Source organism: Squalius cephalus, assembly GCF_949319135.1.
Source record: "Squalius cephalus genome assembly, chromosome: 1".
In the NCBI taxonomy this organism is placed as follows: domain Eukaryota; kingdom Metazoa; phylum Chordata; class Actinopteri; order Cypriniformes; family Leuciscidae; genus Squalius; species Squalius cephalus.
The window spans coordinates 29,755,694-29,774,043 of NC_137122.1; the positions used below are offsets into that span (position 1 = coordinate 29,755,694).

An 18,350-nucleotide genomic window follows, 5' to 3' on the forward strand; every position below is an offset into this window, starting at 1 on the left:
TATACCTTTAAACAGTATAACTCGATGAACATACAGTAGAACCATACCTGAAACAGAACACTTTGAAAATATTATTCCCTCTGCGCACGTCGGCAACTTCGGGCTTCCACAGGGACGCACACATCAAGGTATCCAGCATGACAGGACTTGACAGGGAAAGTGTGTGGCCTCAAAATTAAAGTCCCCATGAAATCAAAAAAGTTTTTTGGTTTTTAATATGAATATGTTAGTCTTACTGTTATCTATAAGCTGTGCTCCAAACCAATGGTAAAATTATGGTAAAAAAGCATACAAAACTCACTTCTGCCAATACGGATCAATGATTCTGATCATTCTCGGCACTTCAGCTTCTCATCAGATTTTCTGTCCAATCAAATGTTCTCTAGAATCTTAAGCGTCCCGCCCCCAAATAAGAATGAAGCTGCATATAAAATCGGTCACTTGTTCACACATTTACTATTTTCTACATGGTGAATGGCACATAGTGCACTACATAGGGGATAGGGAACGATTCAAACAGTACATGCTTTTCATTTGGGCGAGTGGAGACTGGTTTCATATTAGTGTTACGCGAACCGCCGCAGCACACGCACAGTCTGCTCCGGTCCATAGACAGGATCAATCGAATTCTACACAGAATGCTATATTTTAAAGAGATATAGTCAAGTCAAGTCATCCTCATTTATATAGCGCTTTTAACAATGTAGATTGTTTCAAAGCAGCTTTACAGAGATAAGCGTATAATTTAAGGTAACAGAGATTGTTTTGGCTTTATAGTGGTTCTTTAATAAAGTTATTTTCCAGCTAAAGTTAGTTTTGATTCACTTCCGTCGCAACGATCATTTGTTATTAAATTAGGGGCCGCTAAGACGACACCATTCTCTCTACACAGACTTTAAACGCAAACCTGTGATAAACGCTGATGGCGTTCACATGCGCATTAAGAATTGGTTCTAGTTATGTGCGTTTGAATATATGTGCGCAGGTTTGGAATTCCCTACAGACCAAGCCTAAACAAAGTACTGGTCTTTCCTTATAAAGAGGAGATTAGGAGGAGAAACGATTAGATTAGGAGGAAACTGTGACTTTGCCGGGTTTAACCAATATAGGTCTCTGCCGGACAGTAATAGGAGTTACCAGATCAGTGGGCGAGGCCATAACCAGAGGGGCATTTTCGACCCCATTACCTGATTTGCCCACGTCACAGTGTGGGTGGGGTTTCAGGGTGGGGTAGGGTGAAGGGCATCATTTTCATTGAATGATTTATAAACACCCACCAGTTTGAAAACGCCCTCAAATTTAGAAACGCCCACTTCTGTTCTGCAGAGACCCCATACTTGTTCGACTTGAACCGGCCCTGCACAGGCCGATCGGTTTATGACATCAAAGTACCGCGAGAGCAATTCAAAAGCATAAGGAGCCGTCTACTTTCTATTCGCTCTCGCGGTACTTTGATGTCATTCACCGATCGGTCTGTGCAGCGCCGGTTCAAGTCGAACAAGCCTTTGGTTTAATGGCTCTGGCTGAGCTATTGGCTATTTTTAAAAAGTGCAGGAGTTTTTCAAACGTCCCGCCCTGTCTTCCTGTTTTAGTAGAAATTACATCAACATAAGGCTTGTTCGAGCGCTGCACAGACCAATCAGCGGCTGACTTGAAGCAGTGCATGCCTGTTAGAAATTTTGTCGGACTTGATACAGCACCGACGTGTTTATTCTCACAACTTTAGTTCCACTTAAGCTCACAAATCTGTTTTTTTATTACAGTAAACACTCTTTTCATGTATTCGTGATGTTATATTCTGTCATGTTTATCAAAATAAAACTGATTAAAAAACGTAGACTCCACTTCATTGATAGTATAGGCCATAGGCGCCGATTTATGTTTTCCTCCGTGGGTGCTCATGGGAGCACGCCATTTAAAAAAAAAAAAAAAAAAAAAAAAAAAGGTTTGCATTTCAGAACCTTAGGAAATGGACAGCGGCCGACACGAACACTACACACACCTATTTACTTGATAATAAAGCCGTAAAGTAGGCTATCTTTCAACTCAGGACAGCGCCACTTCTCAGACAGGATTGGAGATGAAAAGTTTAACTGACTCGTAACCGCGATCAGCTAAGCCTTTCACAACATTGTTTTCTTCAGTTTTCACTAGCTATTATTTTCTTCAACTCCTCAGCATCCATCTCGACTGCAAGCAGATCGCGCGCGCGGTTATGATGACTTTTTAAAAGTGAAAGTAGGTATAGAGACTCCTGGGAGGGCGTGGGCTCAAGGCTCAAATAAACTGATGTGGATTTTAAATTATTTTATTAACTTGAAATACAGGCATATTTTTGTACATGTGTTCCTAAAAATGTGCATATATTTTTACGTTTGCACGTGATTGTTTTAAACCCGTGTTTAGACCCGTGTTTCCCCCGTGACCGACCCGACCTGCACCCGTTTGAGTAAAATTTGCGGGTCACCCGTCGGGTACCCGAACCAGTGCAGGACTCTGTCACACAAGTCCACACAGTATAAATTTGATTTGTTGACTCACCATTGTGGTTAATTCTTCAGGAGGAACGTGTCTCTGCGTACAGAGCGGGGTCACTAAAGAGGCGTTTTCATCCGAGAAACGCTGTGATTGGTGGAAAGGATATGGAGCAGGCGACTGACAGCGACATAACCAATCACAGTGTGACAGACGCTTCACATAGCACCAACTGCTATGTTTAATTTTAAATGAATGTAGCCTACTGGCAGTCCGGCACACGTGGGTGCTCGGTATTTTCCGTGGGTGCTCGAGCCCCGGAGCACCCACGGTATCGGCGCCTATGGTATAGGCTTATGTTGAACTTTATTCTTGTTCAGACAGATGCTGTATGCAGTACATGAAGTATTGAATGAAAATATCTCTGAAACATCTGTGCATTATTTGGCAAATGTTGCATTTATTTCACTTCAGCTGTGGTAAATTATGCAAACAGCAGCGCGAGCGTCACTACGGGAAGCAGAAAGTGTCCGACTTCACGTCTGTTTTCTCGACGATCGGTTACATCCAGCCGCAGCCGCAGCCGATGTCGAACACACCTATTGAATAATGCTGTGCGTTTCAAGGCATTTCAGTGGGCCTTTAATGACACACAAGTAACGCCAGCAAACGCTTCATTAAATAAATAATAAACAGCTGATTTTGCTGAAATGCATAATTCATGGAAACGGAATTGACCAATCAGCATCAAGGACCGGAATCCATTGCTATTTTGTATAAAAATGTACTAAATGTAAATTTTATATGTATAATTTCTTTGGATCAGTAATTGTCCCTCATCAGCACAGCACTCTATTTCATTAATAAATGTGTGAAATGTCAATAAAAATACTACTGCATAATTACAGATCAGTTTAATGCTTAATTTTGAAATCCATGCATGCAAAGCACATTTGTTAAGCAGTACAATAAGCCTGTGTCTGTTTATAGCAATGAAAGTGAAAATACTATGGTATACGCCAACCTATTAAGTTTTACCTAACAGGAGTTTTCATGTCGGAAAAGTAACAAAAGCGTCTTTATTGAATAGGCCAGCCATTATCTTCCTTTTCAATACTACAAAAATGGAGACAAATTCCACTTAAGTATGTGTTCTGACATAAGGGATGCAAGAGGAACAGCCCGGATAATTGGGTTAATTGCAAAAAGCAAAAAGCATGCAATTAGCTGTAATTGAAGTAACTGTTGTATTCAAGTACAGACTCACTGCTGAGAGTAGCTATAGTGGATCTATAACAATGTCTTCTAAAAACTGGAAGCAAGCAAGATAGGTGCACTTATAAAAAGCATTTATAAAGGTCAATCAAATGTCATGTTCTGGGCAGGCAATGAGATGTGATTTCTAAAAAAAAAAAAAAAATCCTCAGGGCTGTGGACATGAGGGAATAAAGAAATGGAGCAACAGGTATGTTCCCTGATTTGTGTATCTGTCCCAAATAGCACACAAGAACAGAATGTTTCTGTCTCAAACAGCAGACTTTGTTCAAAATAGTATAAGGTGCTCGGATACTATTTCAGGTGGATTTTTGAAGTCTGCATCCAGGTATGCTTTTTTTTAGGTATTACCCACAATCCCCTGTGCAACAGAAGTGTTGGTAAGGTGATGAGGACTGTCACTGCAGAGCAAAGGCTGCCACACAAAATGTTTCAACCTAAAAGTAATAATTAATTTAATTCAAGTTCGCTTATATGCTAACATAAACAGTGTATAACATTGAAAGTGATCCCAAATACTGCACTTTTTTTCGTTGATGTTTCTTGGAATAGTGCACAGGGTTACATAAACCACAAAGACAAGTTAGTCATCCAGTTTTTTCCCCCCTTTTAGACAGTTCAAATTCAATACTTTTTTAGGGCCCAAGCCTTCCCTATTGTTTCCGGAAGGAATTATTATTATTTTTTTTTTCATTATTTTTTTGTGTGCCTTTTTGCCACTTTTGGGGCCCTTAACATGCTCAAAAACTCTTGAAATTTTGCACACACGCCAGAACCTGCGGCCATCAGGGCCGGACTGAAGCTGGTACCCGGGCGTGGCAGGGGGGCTCGACAGCGCCCCCTGGAATGGTGTCCGAAAACTTGGTCCATAAATCAAACACGCTTGCATATAATAATATGGAACTCAGTACACATATAGATCTCATCGGGCCGAACAACTTTCGTGCTCTAAGTTTTACAAAAGTTTTTTTTAGTCCAAAAAATAAATAAATCATGTCATTCAAAGTGATATACTGCCCTATTGTGTTCAAAATCAGGTAGGCATATTGTATCTATATAAAAATATACTAGGTATGTGATGGTGAGAATATTTTACCACCGGTTAATCAACGGGTTAATCAACGTTAATCAATGTTGTGGAATATTTTGAGTGTATCAAAATCAGAATAAGGTAAGTCAAGTAATATTTTCTGTCTTTTATATATATATATATATATATATATATATATATATATATATATATATATATATATATATATATATATAGCTGCGAGCAGCGATGAAGGGCCAAAGCCAGCGGTAACACCACCCCGGTGCCTAAAGGTTACACAAGGTAACTAAAGGCACCGGGGTTGCGGTGCCACCGGCTTGGGCCCGTAATCGCTGCTCGCAGCTATATATATTTTTTTGTTTTGTTTTTTGAGTCAATTACGTAAAAACGTAGCTTGGTCTAATTTGACACCGAAAAGTAAGACTGACTGCCCCTTGACCAACTGCTAGAGGTTCATACTAGATAGTTCTCCCAAAAATTCTGTCATTTACTCACCCTCAAGTTGTTCCAAACCTGTATGAGTTTCTTCTGTTGAACACAAAAGAAGATATTTTGAAAAATTGTTGGTAACCAGACAGTTGATGGACCCCTTTCGTAAAAAAAATACGATGGAAGTCAACGGTTACTGTCCCAAAATGTTTATTTTTGGGTGAACTATCACTTTAAGACACTGTCTTAATGGCTATGTTTATGTAACTGGCCCCAGAACGCCACTTAGCCTATAGTTTTAGGCTACACGCTAAATTACATACACCCTATTTTAAACAAATTAAATGCCTAAATTAGGTAATGGTCTTACATTAGTTACATGATTGCATAACCTAGAGACAGATGTCGAAGCTGTTGTTTTTTCCTCTTGAGGATTGTATAGGCCTACACCAAAACAAACACTCACATTTCCTGTCAGATGTCAGATATATAAATATCCCACATCTGTCCTGAATGGGTTCAAAAGTAAGCTGTAGTTTTTTATCAGCATACTCATGGTTAATTGGGGGGGGGGGGGGGGGTTGGGGGGGGGGGGGTGATATATGATATGCAAAAAAAGCACACTTATATGTATTTATATTCCACAAATTCAAATAAAATGTATATTTAAATAACTGAGGTTAAGATCACAGCATTTTGGGGAATTTGGAGCTACTAGCTCGTTACATTTCTTTAGATTTGGCGCCCTCTAGACCAGCACTGATACTGAACAAGTGGAAGAAGAAGCAGGGATTCTATTGATTCCACAGTCGAAAATCATTTTTATGAAACGCAAGTCCCTCTCAGTTCAGTCAATGTATTGCGAACACATCCAGACCTTTTATGCTCCTTCATCAAAGGCATTTTGGGCATTTGCATTGTTTTTGCTCTTTAATGCACGTATATTTTCGTTAATGTGTATGTGAGATTATATTCATAAAACGTTTAAGATTTTTAGCAGTTTAATTAGAAGTATAGCCTATTGCAATGAGTCGTTCGCGTATTTGTTGCAATACAGTTTGCGAAATGGAGCTGGAGAAAGCAAGTGCATGATGAGTCCTTGTCACAGCTTATAATAATCGAAGCGGAGTCCTTGAATAGACTAACAGAGACACTGAAGGCTTTAACGGTCTTAGTGTAGCCTACAGCGAGTTGTCAAATAGCTAGTTATTTAGATCTGAGCACGGTGCACCTTACGATCTGTTGCTATCATATTTGGCAGCTATTCAGATTTGCACGTCTATCAAAAGATCACTCTTGCCGTTTGTCAGTCATTTCCAACTACCTTGACTAATTTTAGCTTGACTCCAAGACGTGTCTGGTTTTTTTTTTGGTCTGTACATGGACAACATTATTTCAAATCTGTTGCAAATATATACGAGCGAAACTACGGTCCAGTATAGATTTGTTGTGCAACACTGCCACCTGTTGGAAACCTTCAATAAAACAATTAACCACGAGAGGTCGTGATTATTTTACCACTGTTCAAGATTTTTTATTTTGCACGACGTGAAATTGCTTTTTTGAAATAATAACGTTTAATAATAAGGGCCAATGATCAATAAAGAGATACATTTATTAATTGTAGTAATGATCAGAATGCACCTAGCCGAAAAAGCAAAATCTATATGCGTATCTATACGCCCAATTGTGGCAACCGTAAACAACAAAGTTATGCTTTTTCAAAATAAAGCATATTGTGTATATTATAATAAAATATAATGTATATAATGTATATTATAATAAAATGTCTCCTCAATATTTATTTTACAAATAAATAAAGTCGTAAAACGGGTAATAAAGTTATTACGTAAAAGCATAACTTTGTTGTTTACGGTTGCCACAATTGGGCGTATCTATACGCATATTATTATAATATACATTTCCAAAAAGAACTCATGGCTCGAAGATGATTTCCTCCATGTTTTACGACTAAAAACTGAGCAGTTGTTGCTCTGTTTTCAATAGAAAATGTAAAACTTGTCTAAAGGTTTTTTTTATTTATTTTTTTAGAGATTTAGATTTAGTATTTTTGTAATGATTTACTGTATCTTTAGGCTCTCTTATCCCAGTCATTTTGGATTATTAATGTGATCATTAAGCACTCAGACCATCTAATAGGCTTTATGCCCAGCTCCACTACTTCCTGAACTTCAGCCAGCTCCTTTGTTTCCTGTCTGCCATTATTGGACAAACTGATTAATCCAGGTGTGTCTGACCTCAGTAACAATAATCAGACACACCTGGATTAATCAGTTTGTCCAATAATGGCAGACAGGAAACAAAGGAGCTGGCTGAAGTTCAGGAAGTAGTGGAGCTGGGCATAAAGCCTATTAGATTTCAGAAATTACCCGATTCCAGCTCAAAGAGTTGTCACTATCATTTTCTCACCCTCATGTTGCTCCAAACCTGTATGGGTTTCTTTCTTCTGTTGAACACAAAAGAATATATTTTGAAGAATGTCGATAACCAAATAGTTGATGGACCCCATTGACTTCCATAGTAGTTTTTTTCCATAATATGGAACTCAATGGGGTTTACCCCATGTTCTTCAAAAATTTTGAAAAGATATATATATATATTTATGTTCAGCAGAAGAAATAAACTCATACAGGTTTGGAACAACTTGAGGGTGAGTAGGCCTAAATGATGACAAAATGTTCACTTTTGGGTGAACTATCCCTTTAACAAGCTGCAACCTCCTATTTCCAGCAGGCGGCACTTGTAAGCTATGAAAAACAATTGTATTATGATCATGTGACCACAATATGTGAAATCAATTTTTACTAATTGCAGCTAAAATCAAGAACTCACCTCAAAAGCTATATGGCTTGCTTAAAAATCCATTACAATTGAGAATTTCACCCAAAAACAAGACAAAACATCATGTAAATTTGGAAATGTGCTTGACATTTATAAAGACAATAAAATAAGTGTATTTGGAGTATGGTACACACACAAAGTTGAAGGCACCTTGACTTAGACAAACACTAACAGTTCTGCCTTGGATTCAATCAAAGACAAACAAAACATATTTTGAATTATACCCTTGAATTTAGAACTCTATTCTTAACAATACAATCTTTATTCATCAAGAATAAAAAACTAATAAGACAATAGTGGTGTTGTGATGCCTAAAATATATTATTTCATATATATATATAAATATATATGAAAATCCTAAATTTGCTTTTGTTGCCTAGAATAGTTTTTCTTAGTTGCTAGTACACTGTTGATCTATCTGAAATAGCAAATGTGTGCAGTTACCTCTTATATAAATGTGATTTACTGTTTATTTAATATACAAACACTTATTTATATACTCAATAAATTATATTCTTTTATTGCAACAAACTATTTATTGTACTACGTATCTGTAGATTTGAGAACGGTGGCTTTTCTCTGCAGATTATGAGACTTTGATTGTCATAATTTTGTACTGCTGCTGAGTACATCAACTGTTTGTGCAACAATCTTATGGAGAAAAAAAAAAAAAGGAGCTACTTAATATTACTTGAGCGCTCAGTAATTTCTATACACAGAAATGTTAGGTCTTATCGACTCGTAGATGTGGCATTCGTGTTACTGCACACTTACTGAAGCATTTGCAACACTCGCTGCTGTAAAATATCATGTTTGGCCACTCATATCTTTAAAGCAAATACTTCAAGTTAAAAACGTTGCATTTGAGCTGGACTTCTGCCTGCAGAGATAGTTACGCTTTTCGCTCCAGGTGCCAAATCACATCATCAAGGTGCAGATGGAAGATCTTCGTGGAGGACAAGTTGAGTGGATCATGGCCAGACAAAATACCTCAGCTCTGCTGATAGACTGCTTTTAAAAGTCACCATCAGACAGAGTCGCCACAGGAACTGATGTGTCTGTTGAGCAATAGCTGCGAGTACATGGCACCCTCCTGCATTGTTTTCCATGCAAAACAAGGAGAAAAATTATTCCAACCTTCTCTACCTCACATAATACACACCCTGAGATACTCATTCATCCTTAGAGGAGGAGTGTATTAGCCCATTGTGCGGTGATCCCCCCCCGGAGCAGCAAGCCGTGTTGGGACATAATGAGTGTTAATCTGAAGCTACTCATAGTGTTTGTTATAGTGCATCTCTGCTGCAGCGGGTGGAAAGGGGACGAGGTCATTTGTTAAGCGTGATGGTTGCATAAGAAGTTGGGATGTAGCCCTCGTCCCCGTTGTTGCGGCGCACCCGCGTCCACCCATCGCCCTTATCCTCCTCCACTACAGACAGCACCTCTCCTTCCTGCATGGATATGGTCCCTTCGCTGGAGCCTGTTGACAGATGGATGATGGTGGAGGCGAGTGTCAGAGGGCAAGTGGTGGATATGATACTCGCCAATGCTTGTGCGAAGCCGTTAAATCGTACCTGGGAAATTGTAGAGCGCTGTGCATTGACCAATAGGTGCGGCGAGTTCCTCTTCCTCAAAGTCGTCATCAAACTCGGTGTAGATGGCATGGGAGGGGTCCGTGTCATCTGAGAGAGCTCCAGGACTAAAAAAAAAAAAGAGCACAGGACAATTCTGATTATGTAGACGCAATGTAATCGCCTTGACCAGATTCAAATAAATGTACGGTTTCTAAAAAAAAAACGGAATAAGACTGCTGATATATTTGCATGCTGTGTGTTTATTTATATCTCTGTGTATCCACATTACTAAGTAATTTGAGTAAAACGAGAAGTGAAGCTACGAGAAGAGTTATTACAAACATTTAAGAGGACAAATTATGAGGAATAAAATGTTCCTTAATCATTTGAGAAGAGCTTGCTCTACTATGAAAACATACTATTACTGTCAAAACACATAATTTCTTTCCCAGTGCCTAGATGACTGGGGTGTAGTCAACATCACAAAATAATAATAATAATAATAATAATAATAACAAGAGAGAGCGAGAAAGAAACTAAAGAAAAAAATTACTAACATTTCGGACTTTCAATTTAATTGTGATGTTTTTTATGTAATATCAAAAAACATAACTCAATTAATCATGCCCCTGATGCATAAAATTCCATAATAATACCAAAATACAAGGTCCACTATACAATATATTGACTTCTAAAGCTTGTCTGTTCCAATTGTGTTATATCTTTATTATTTAGGGAATTTTTCTTTAGATTTTTTTAATTTAAAAAAAATAAAATTAACACAGTGAAATCATGTCCAACATTTTGCTATTCATTGCACTCTTGTGTGTTGTTGTCAAGGACACAAATTATAACGAGTTGATTAAATATATAATGGTATTTACAAAAGAGAGTAGAAGGAAAACAACATGCATTTCTTAAGTTTATAAGAAACATGCTGATAGCACTGGTCTGCGTTTTTACAAATCGTCTGCTTCAGAGATAAAAATGTACTATTTATTATGTATTTTGATGTGCTGAATTCAAATATGACAATTAAAACAACTGGCTACTGGTTTTTTTTTACGTCTCTGTGAATTGTGTAGATAGTACCCGTCACCTGTCCTGTTTTTGTAACCCTTTAAAAATCACCAAAGGGTTATATAAATCAAACTTTCTTATGAAACAAAATGTAAAAAAAAAAAAAAAAAAGTGCATAGTTTAGTCCTAATCAGTGTCTACTATGCTCTTCTTGGCTTGTCTCTTGTATTCATTAAATGGAGCATCTCTTTGTCACTGTCCAGCAAGTCTGCCAGCATTGATGGGCTCCGTTTAAGTAATCTGCCCTGTTCACACAAGTACGAGGCATCTCTGCTCACTTTGGCTAAAACAGAAATGTGCACCTTTGCAAAATCAAACACTGACAATTAAGAGAGCAAGGCACTGTATAGCCCCTTTCACACAGAGATTCTGGAAAATACACGGATAAAGTGACCTGGGATTTGACCCGGGTTCGTTTGATTTTGGTTCATTCACACTGCCAGTGATTTTCCGTAATCAGAGGGTGCGTTCACACACAACCCATCAAAATCCCGTAAAGACACGTGACATCAATGTGACTTATAATGTCTCAGCAGCGTCTTAAATTTGCTTATGAGCTGCGATTTCTCTCTTGAGAAACCACGCATGTGCATTTTTTTCTCTGATTCGATCATAAACTTGCGCATTATGTACTGTTTGGTGGCGAACGATCCAGGTGTTGTGCCGAATTTCGACCCCCTGCCAAATTATTACCCCCCTCGTTGAAGTTAGTGCCTAATCCTAACCACACCCCTAATCCTAACTCCTCCCCCACAACTAATCCTAAACCTACCAATACTAGGGGGCTAATAATTTGGCAGGGGTCGAAATTCGGCACAACACCGGCATCAATCCCGGGTCGTGTTTGCGTTCACACAGAAGGCGTTCTGGCAATTTCCCGGCAATTTGCTGGGATCATCGCGCTGTGTGAAATGGGCTATGACAGGAGTGCAATAATTTGGACCACAGCCCTACAGAGTTTAGCTTCAATTCTAATAAAACACACCTGATCCAGCTCATCTAGTCCTTCAGGCTTACTTGAAAACTACAGAATTGCGTATTGAAACTAAACTCTGTAGGGCTGTGGACCTCCAGGAATTGAGTTTTGCACCCCTGCTGTATGATTCCTAGAACTGACACGGGGCAATTTGTTCAGCAGAGTGATCGTTATGATTTCATCATCCATGACTTCTAGGAATAACAGCTGTGTCTTAAATCGCCACCTATACCCTTAAATAGGGCACTATTTGAGGGGACAGCCATTTGTATTGGTGTCCTAAACCATAGTGGATGTTATCGAGTGCACTCATTCAATCCCATAACACACCGCAATAACGAGTACACAACTGATGTACGCTCAACGGCTAGAGAATACCCATAATGCACTGTGAGAGTCGTACGCCGAATGAATTACATCTTCTGACCAGAAGATGGCGCCTGCAGATAAATCATCCATTCATCCATTTTCCAAAACGCTGGTCCAATGTGGCTACAGCGTAATATCACACAGGTGTAAATACATTTTTAATTGATTACTTAATTGTTTAATTAAGGTTTATACATACTTGTTTCCATGACAGAGTTTTACGTTTCATCTTACTACTGGAGCTGCCAGTTTGCTAAGTTTTAAATAATTCTTAAACAGCAAGCACAAACTATTCAAAAGCGGCAGCCCTTCCGGCGCACTCAGTGTCCGAATTGACTCACTCATTTTCATTCACTCCTTCAAGTAAACTATATTAGTGGACTAATGTAGGGAATAGTGAATGAGGGATTAGGGGGCGAATTTTTTGCCTATAAAGCAAGTACTGTCCAAACCAAGTCATATTCATAGATCCAGTCAAAGATGTATTTTAGCCATTTCTGGTTTAAACTGAGATCCCTTCTCTTTATTACTCACTTATCCTCCGCCATTCCCAAGTCAATGTTGTGTATACTAACCCAATAGCATGTCTTGAAAACTAGAGCAATCAACAATTTTTCGGTTTTCGTTCTCAGTGACCCAGAATTAGTGAAGTTTGACTACATTAATTTCAAGAGCATTTTAGTTGTAGACTTCCAATAGCTGTGAAGCAGAAGAAAAGAAAAAACTTTTTCAGAAGGATTAAAGTGATACTTCACCCAAAAATGAAAACTCTATCATCACTTATTCACCCTCAAGTTGTTCCAAACCTGTATGGGTTTGTTTCTTCTGTTGAACACAAAAGAAGATAATTTAAAGAATGTCTGTAACCAGACAGTTGATGGACCCCTTTGACTTCCATAGTAGGAAATACTATGGTAGTTGATGGGGTCCATCAACTGTTTGATTACCAACATTCTTCAAAATTCTTTTACAATTCACACATTTCACAATTCTTTTGTGTTGAGCAGAAGAAACAAACCCATACAGGTTTGGAACAACCTGAGGATGAATAAGTGATGATAGAGTTTTCATTATTGAGTGACGTATCACTTTAAAGGGGTCATCGGATGCCCATTTTCCACAAGTTGGTATGATTCTTTAGGGTCTTCATGTAAAGTTTGTAACATACTTTGGTTAAAATTCCTCAATGGTTGTGTAAAACAACACCCTTTTACCTTCTCAAAAACAGCTCCGTTCACAGCGACCCGTTTCGGTGCATGTCTCTTTAAATGATAATGAGCAACTGCTCACCCCACTCCTCACTTCCATGGGGCGTGTCCACACAAGACACGTAAAGTGCTGCCTTGGTGGACAGTATACAAATGGCTGAGGGCAGAAATATGCTAATACGGGACAGTCCATCAGTGGTCGTGGGCGGAGCATCATATTGCTCAGAAAATCCAAACGGCTTGATTATTGAGAGTGTTAAGGCTTTTTGAGGATTTTTTTCATTGTATGGTGGTTGTGTCCACACACTGCAAAGACACATTTATATGCAAACACCATATAAAAGTGAATTTTGCATCAGATGACCCCTTGAATCCGAATACACCATAATTAGAAATAGAAATTGTTGAAATAAAACTGACCTGCTGGGGTTGTGAGCACCGTTATTGTTCAGAGAGTGAGTGGAGTATCGTATCGAGTCTCCCCGGCCCCCTGCTTCTGCAAGCCAGGACTACAACAAACCAAGAAGTGAGTGTGCTGAGAAAGTCTTTATGAAGCGGATAAAGATTTACAGACAGCGTTAAAAGTGAAACCTCATATTTGTTGAGATCTCCTCGCAGTCTTTCCATGTTTTGTGCCGTCTGAGTGATCTGGGGTGCCAAACTGGCAGGATCTCCCATCTGAGGGTTTTTTTCATATACATCTTTCATTTTACCCAGAGCCTCACTGCAGAGAGATATAAATATACAGTATTTATTTAAGATAGAGAGAGATTGATCGTAAAAGACAAAAGACAAAGGACAAACAGATACGGTTACTCGTGGCACTCAACACCACTGATTCCTCAGAGACCTGAAGAGCTTAGTAAACAAAGCCCAGACCCCGGTAACCCTGAGGATTCAGCTGTGGCCGGTTGCCATGGAGATGGTTGTCGGAGAGGCGACTCACCTCTGATCCATTTCCTTCTGCAGCTCCTTGCTGATGTCATCGATCTTCTGCTGCAAGCGTTTCCTGCGCTGCTCAGGAGGAAGATGGGTGAAGCCCTCCGTGTCCACAGGCTGAGGAGAGATGGGTCGGGGGAGATAGTGTCACTCACAGAGATTCACACCAACACACAACCCCACCAACACCACAAGATAAGCCGTGAAAGACGTCAACCAGAGAGCCAACAGTAAGAGTTCAGGTTTGCAGAAGCAAAAGATGTAATGTAGCAATTCGGCACAAGAGTAATTACACCGTCTGTTGCAATTGTTCCACTTAAACACTACAGGCTGTATGCTTTAACAAGATTTTGGCAACACATTTCTCATTTATGACAAGTAAGACATGCTTAAATGGGTGATAAGCAGTTTTACTCAAAAGAATGTTCTGGGTTAAATAAAACTAGCTTTTTGAACAGAATTTGTGACATGCCGTCGACTATTCTGTAAAGGAACAGTGACCGGAGGGGTTTAAAGGCAGAGTTGTGAAGCTAATATTTATGTTAACACAGTTACATGAAATATTTTTAGTAGGGCTGTCAAGCGATTCATTTTTTTTAAACGAATTAATCACACAATGTGGCGATTAATTAATCGTGTTAATCGCTAATTAATCGTATGTCAAATTTGGCTGAGAAATTACCCCCATAAGATAATTTAAAGTCATAATTGTGTTAAATAGCACAATATCAAATATAAATTACAAAAAGTAGCTTTAGAAAAAATATTTTATTTGATTAAACAGAATTTATTAGACAAACGTTTAGGCTTCAACGGCCACGAGGGTGAGTAAATGATGACAGAATTTTCATTTGATTGGGCTTTTTATTAAAATGGTAACTGAAATGTTTTTTTAAATGAAATGATACTCTAAGTCAGGGTTCACCAATCTCGGTCCTGGAGGGCCGCTGTCCTGCAGAGTTTAGCTCCAACCAGCTCCAACACACCTGTTTGAAAGTTTCTAGTATGCCTAGTGAGACCTTGATTAGCTGGTTCATGTGTGTTTAATTGGGGTTGGAGCTAAACTCTGCAGGACACCGGCCCTCCAGGACCGAGATTGGTGAACCCTGCTCTAAGTAAAAAACTAAAACTGCCAGTAGGTGGCAGTAAATCTTTAAATGAGTAAGTCATTGATTCATTCAAATGGCTGATTTATTCAGGAATTAAGCAAGTCGCTTTCTTTATGAATGGGCTATTGAATCATTGGTTCACCCAATTTTTCACTAAAAACGTGCACCATGACACCCTGCATCATGTTTGCCACCATCAACTGGATGAAATAGGTCTAGGGCGGGGCGGATGTGTTAAATGTGTTCATTTGAATGCGTTATTTTTTAACCAGAACTAATTAATTAAATTAAAGTGTTAAATTGACAGCCCTAATATTTAGTAAAACTACTTCCTTTATGCTCGACATGTGTGCACTTGAAAGTTTGGGCTTTTTCCGCATATACTATATGCGGACAGTGCGTGACGTAAATTTTATCATCAGTATACATAAGCACTGCACTGTATGTGCAAAACTAGATTTTTCTAACCTGCACATACGTGTATATTGAATTTTTGGGGGATTAATTAGGCTTGCTGTTTCACGGTCAAAAAAGAAACAGATGAGACAGAATACAACAACAGCAACTTTAGTTTTAACAAGTACACAAGTACACATAACCTTTGGAGATAGAAGTTACAGTCAATGAGCACAGACAATGGACAAGGATGAAACTTCCTGTTGTGCATGTGTCGAGCGCCTGTGCTAGACTTACATTTTAAAGTTGGATATTACTTAGAGCAGACGGGTTTAACAGCAGCACTAGCCTAATGTTAGTTGAATGATGAAATGTAATGGCTACACTATCAAAAAAGCGCGACAGTTTCATATTTTTAGCTTTTATTCACAGTGCTGTAGACTTAGCCCCATAGACCTCATCCAAAGGTGTATTGCTGTTTTCAATTGTTTCTACAAACCGGAGGGAGAGATGTCGTCAATAGGGTATAGATTTAATTTAACCAGGAATATTCCTTTGAGCAACCCTCAATGCATTTAAACCAACTTTAAAACATGTCCAATGTAGTACACCATAACAGCCTGGCTTAAGCATCATTGCATAGATTATGTGTTTATATGCCTTTGTGTTTGCAGTGTCTCACCCTGGAATAGCTTGTCACGGTTTAAGAGCCATGATGTAGAGTGTACTGTTAATAAGCCCAGAGGCCTCTGTGCCTTTTACTGACAATGGTCACCTCTACAATAGTGAATGATAGAAAATCTGTCATTTTAGAGAAGATGTAGAGGTGGTCATGTGTGAAAATCCTCAGAAGCAGAAAAAAATCCAATAAAGACAGAGGAAGTGAAATATACATGTATACGGCAAGTACGGCCCATACCATTTTAAGCTTCTCTGGAGCAAACTAAGAAAGAGAGAAATAAACAGACAGTGCTTTATAAGCTGGCATCACACTAGTCAATTTTTTCCTTCTGATTCTTAGTCTCTCATGCTGGTCACTTCACTTTTGTCTAGTTCTGCATCTTACAAAAAACAGCTCTGAACGCAGTGAGAAACGCAGATTTCAGATCTTAAGCTTTTGAGTGACCTGCTTCTTATAGGAACCCTGAAGTATCATGCAATATCATGAAACATGATTGGATTAGCACAGCCCTAGTAGATGTGCATAACCAATAAGCTCTGATTCAACAACTGACATGCTTCTGCACTGCTCAAATCTCATCCAAACAGCATAAAATTCCTGACCATTGTCGACCGTGATTGTGTAAGCATGCATTTTTGGCATTCACCCTGAACTTACATGGGCAACAAAATAAGAAAGCAAAGGCAGAACAGTCTACTTTTATTTAAATTAAGCTATGTTTTCACATAAGCTGACAAGTTATGCTGGAAAACATGAACATACTACAAGCTCCAGAGGGACAAACACACAATCACACTCACTCAAAGGACAAAGATTCTACATGAAGCGCATTCTAATTCAGTCTTTGCTCCAGTTCTTATTTCAGCAAGCTTCATGTTGATTTGATGCCAATATGGGACGTTTAAATGCATGGGAATGAGAAAGAAATATCCGAGGCAGTCGTATAATTTGCCACCAAACTTTCATTCTTAATCGTAGAGCTTGAAAGACTCACTGCCAGAAGAGGTTGAGATTTCAGCCACAGCATTCGGTAGGTGACATCTCCTACTGTTATCAGTTCTTTCGAGTTGGCTAGTTGTGATGTCAGCCTTAGCTACAACTCAGTAGGTGTTAGAAGTGTACTAGAGGAGTGTGGTAGGAATAGGTGAAAGGTTGGTGCTGTTGTGGTTGAAGATGAGTGGTGAAAGAGCTGTGATTTCTACTTCAATTCATGTGCATGTGACCACAACTCAGACCCAGATCAATCTAGTGCTGCTGAACGCCTTAAAGAGACGTGCCAAAAACAGCAGCACACAGGTGTAGCAAACTTGCTTGATCCCTGACCGGTCACACTCACCGTTCTCTTGAGGGTCCGGAAGGAAGAGATTCGGGGTTTGACTGTCTTATTGATTTCCTTCAAACAGTACGACAGGGGGTCCCGGCCAAACTTTGGGGAAGGGGGTCCGTTAGCGGGCGAGGGGGTGGGGGGTGTGGAGAAAGGACTGAGCGAGGACGAGGGAAGCTAGGACAAACACCAGGCACAAACCCAGAGGAACACAGGGACAGGACGGCAGGAGAGGGACAGGGGGAAGGGTAAAAACAAACAAAAAACATATATGACAAGGGAAAATAAAGAGACACCATCAAACACCTCAAAGCAACATCAAAACAGCAACGAGGACAACACTGGACCAACCTTAGCAAGAGCCAAGAGAAGCAAGACAAAGAAAACCCAAACCCACAACAGCCCCAAATCCACAAGCCCCAGCAAAGCCAGATGAAGAAGCAAACAATGGCTCCATCAGAAAACAATAAAAGTCTTGGCTTGTTCAATGGGTAATGTGGCCTTCAAGAGATGCAGGAATGATGGTAAGGACATACATGAATGGCACCACAATCTGAGGTCATGTAGATTACACAACTATGGTCTATACAAACTTTGCTTA

The 18,350-nt window shown here is 39.2% G+C and overlaps 1 protein-coding gene and 1 long non-coding RNA gene across 4 annotated transcripts in view; one reads left to right on the forward strand and one right to left on the reverse strand.

Annotated features, from left to right (window-relative positions):
• Positions 1 to 8,798: 8,798 nt before the first annotated feature.
• trip10a (thyroid hormone receptor interactor 10a) overlaps positions 8,799 to 18,350 on the reverse strand; it is a 34,105-nt gene continuing 24,553 nt past the window's right edge. Inside the window, exons 10-15 of one of the 3 annotated variants that reach the window (XM_079891133.1) lie at positions 16,663 to 16,686; positions 14,246 to 14,355; positions 13,891 to 14,023; positions 13,720 to 13,808; positions 9,667 to 9,791; positions 8,799 to 9,572 (exon numbers count right to left, since the gene is read on the reverse strand). In XM_079891133.1, coding sequence (XP_079747259.1) covers positions 9,421 to 9,572; positions 9,667 to 9,791; positions 13,720 to 13,808; positions 13,891 to 14,023; positions 14,246 to 14,355; positions 16,663 to 16,686 — 633 coding nt within the window. In that variant the 3' untranslated portion in view covers positions 8,799 to 9,420. Of the gene's footprint in view, positions 9,573 to 9,666; positions 9,792 to 13,719; positions 13,809 to 13,890; positions 14,024 to 14,245; positions 14,356 to 16,662; positions 16,687 to 17,761; positions 17,927 to 18,350 lie in introns of all 3 variants that reach the window. The other 2 variants (XM_079891132.1, XM_079891134.1) reach the window with 2 other exon arrangements.
• On the forward strand, positions 13,353 to 13,575 carry LOC307170135. Its single transcript, XR_013823299.1, has 2 exons — positions 13,353 to 13,404; positions 13,446 to 13,575. It is a non-coding gene; the product is annotated as an uncharacterized lncRNA (long non-coding RNA).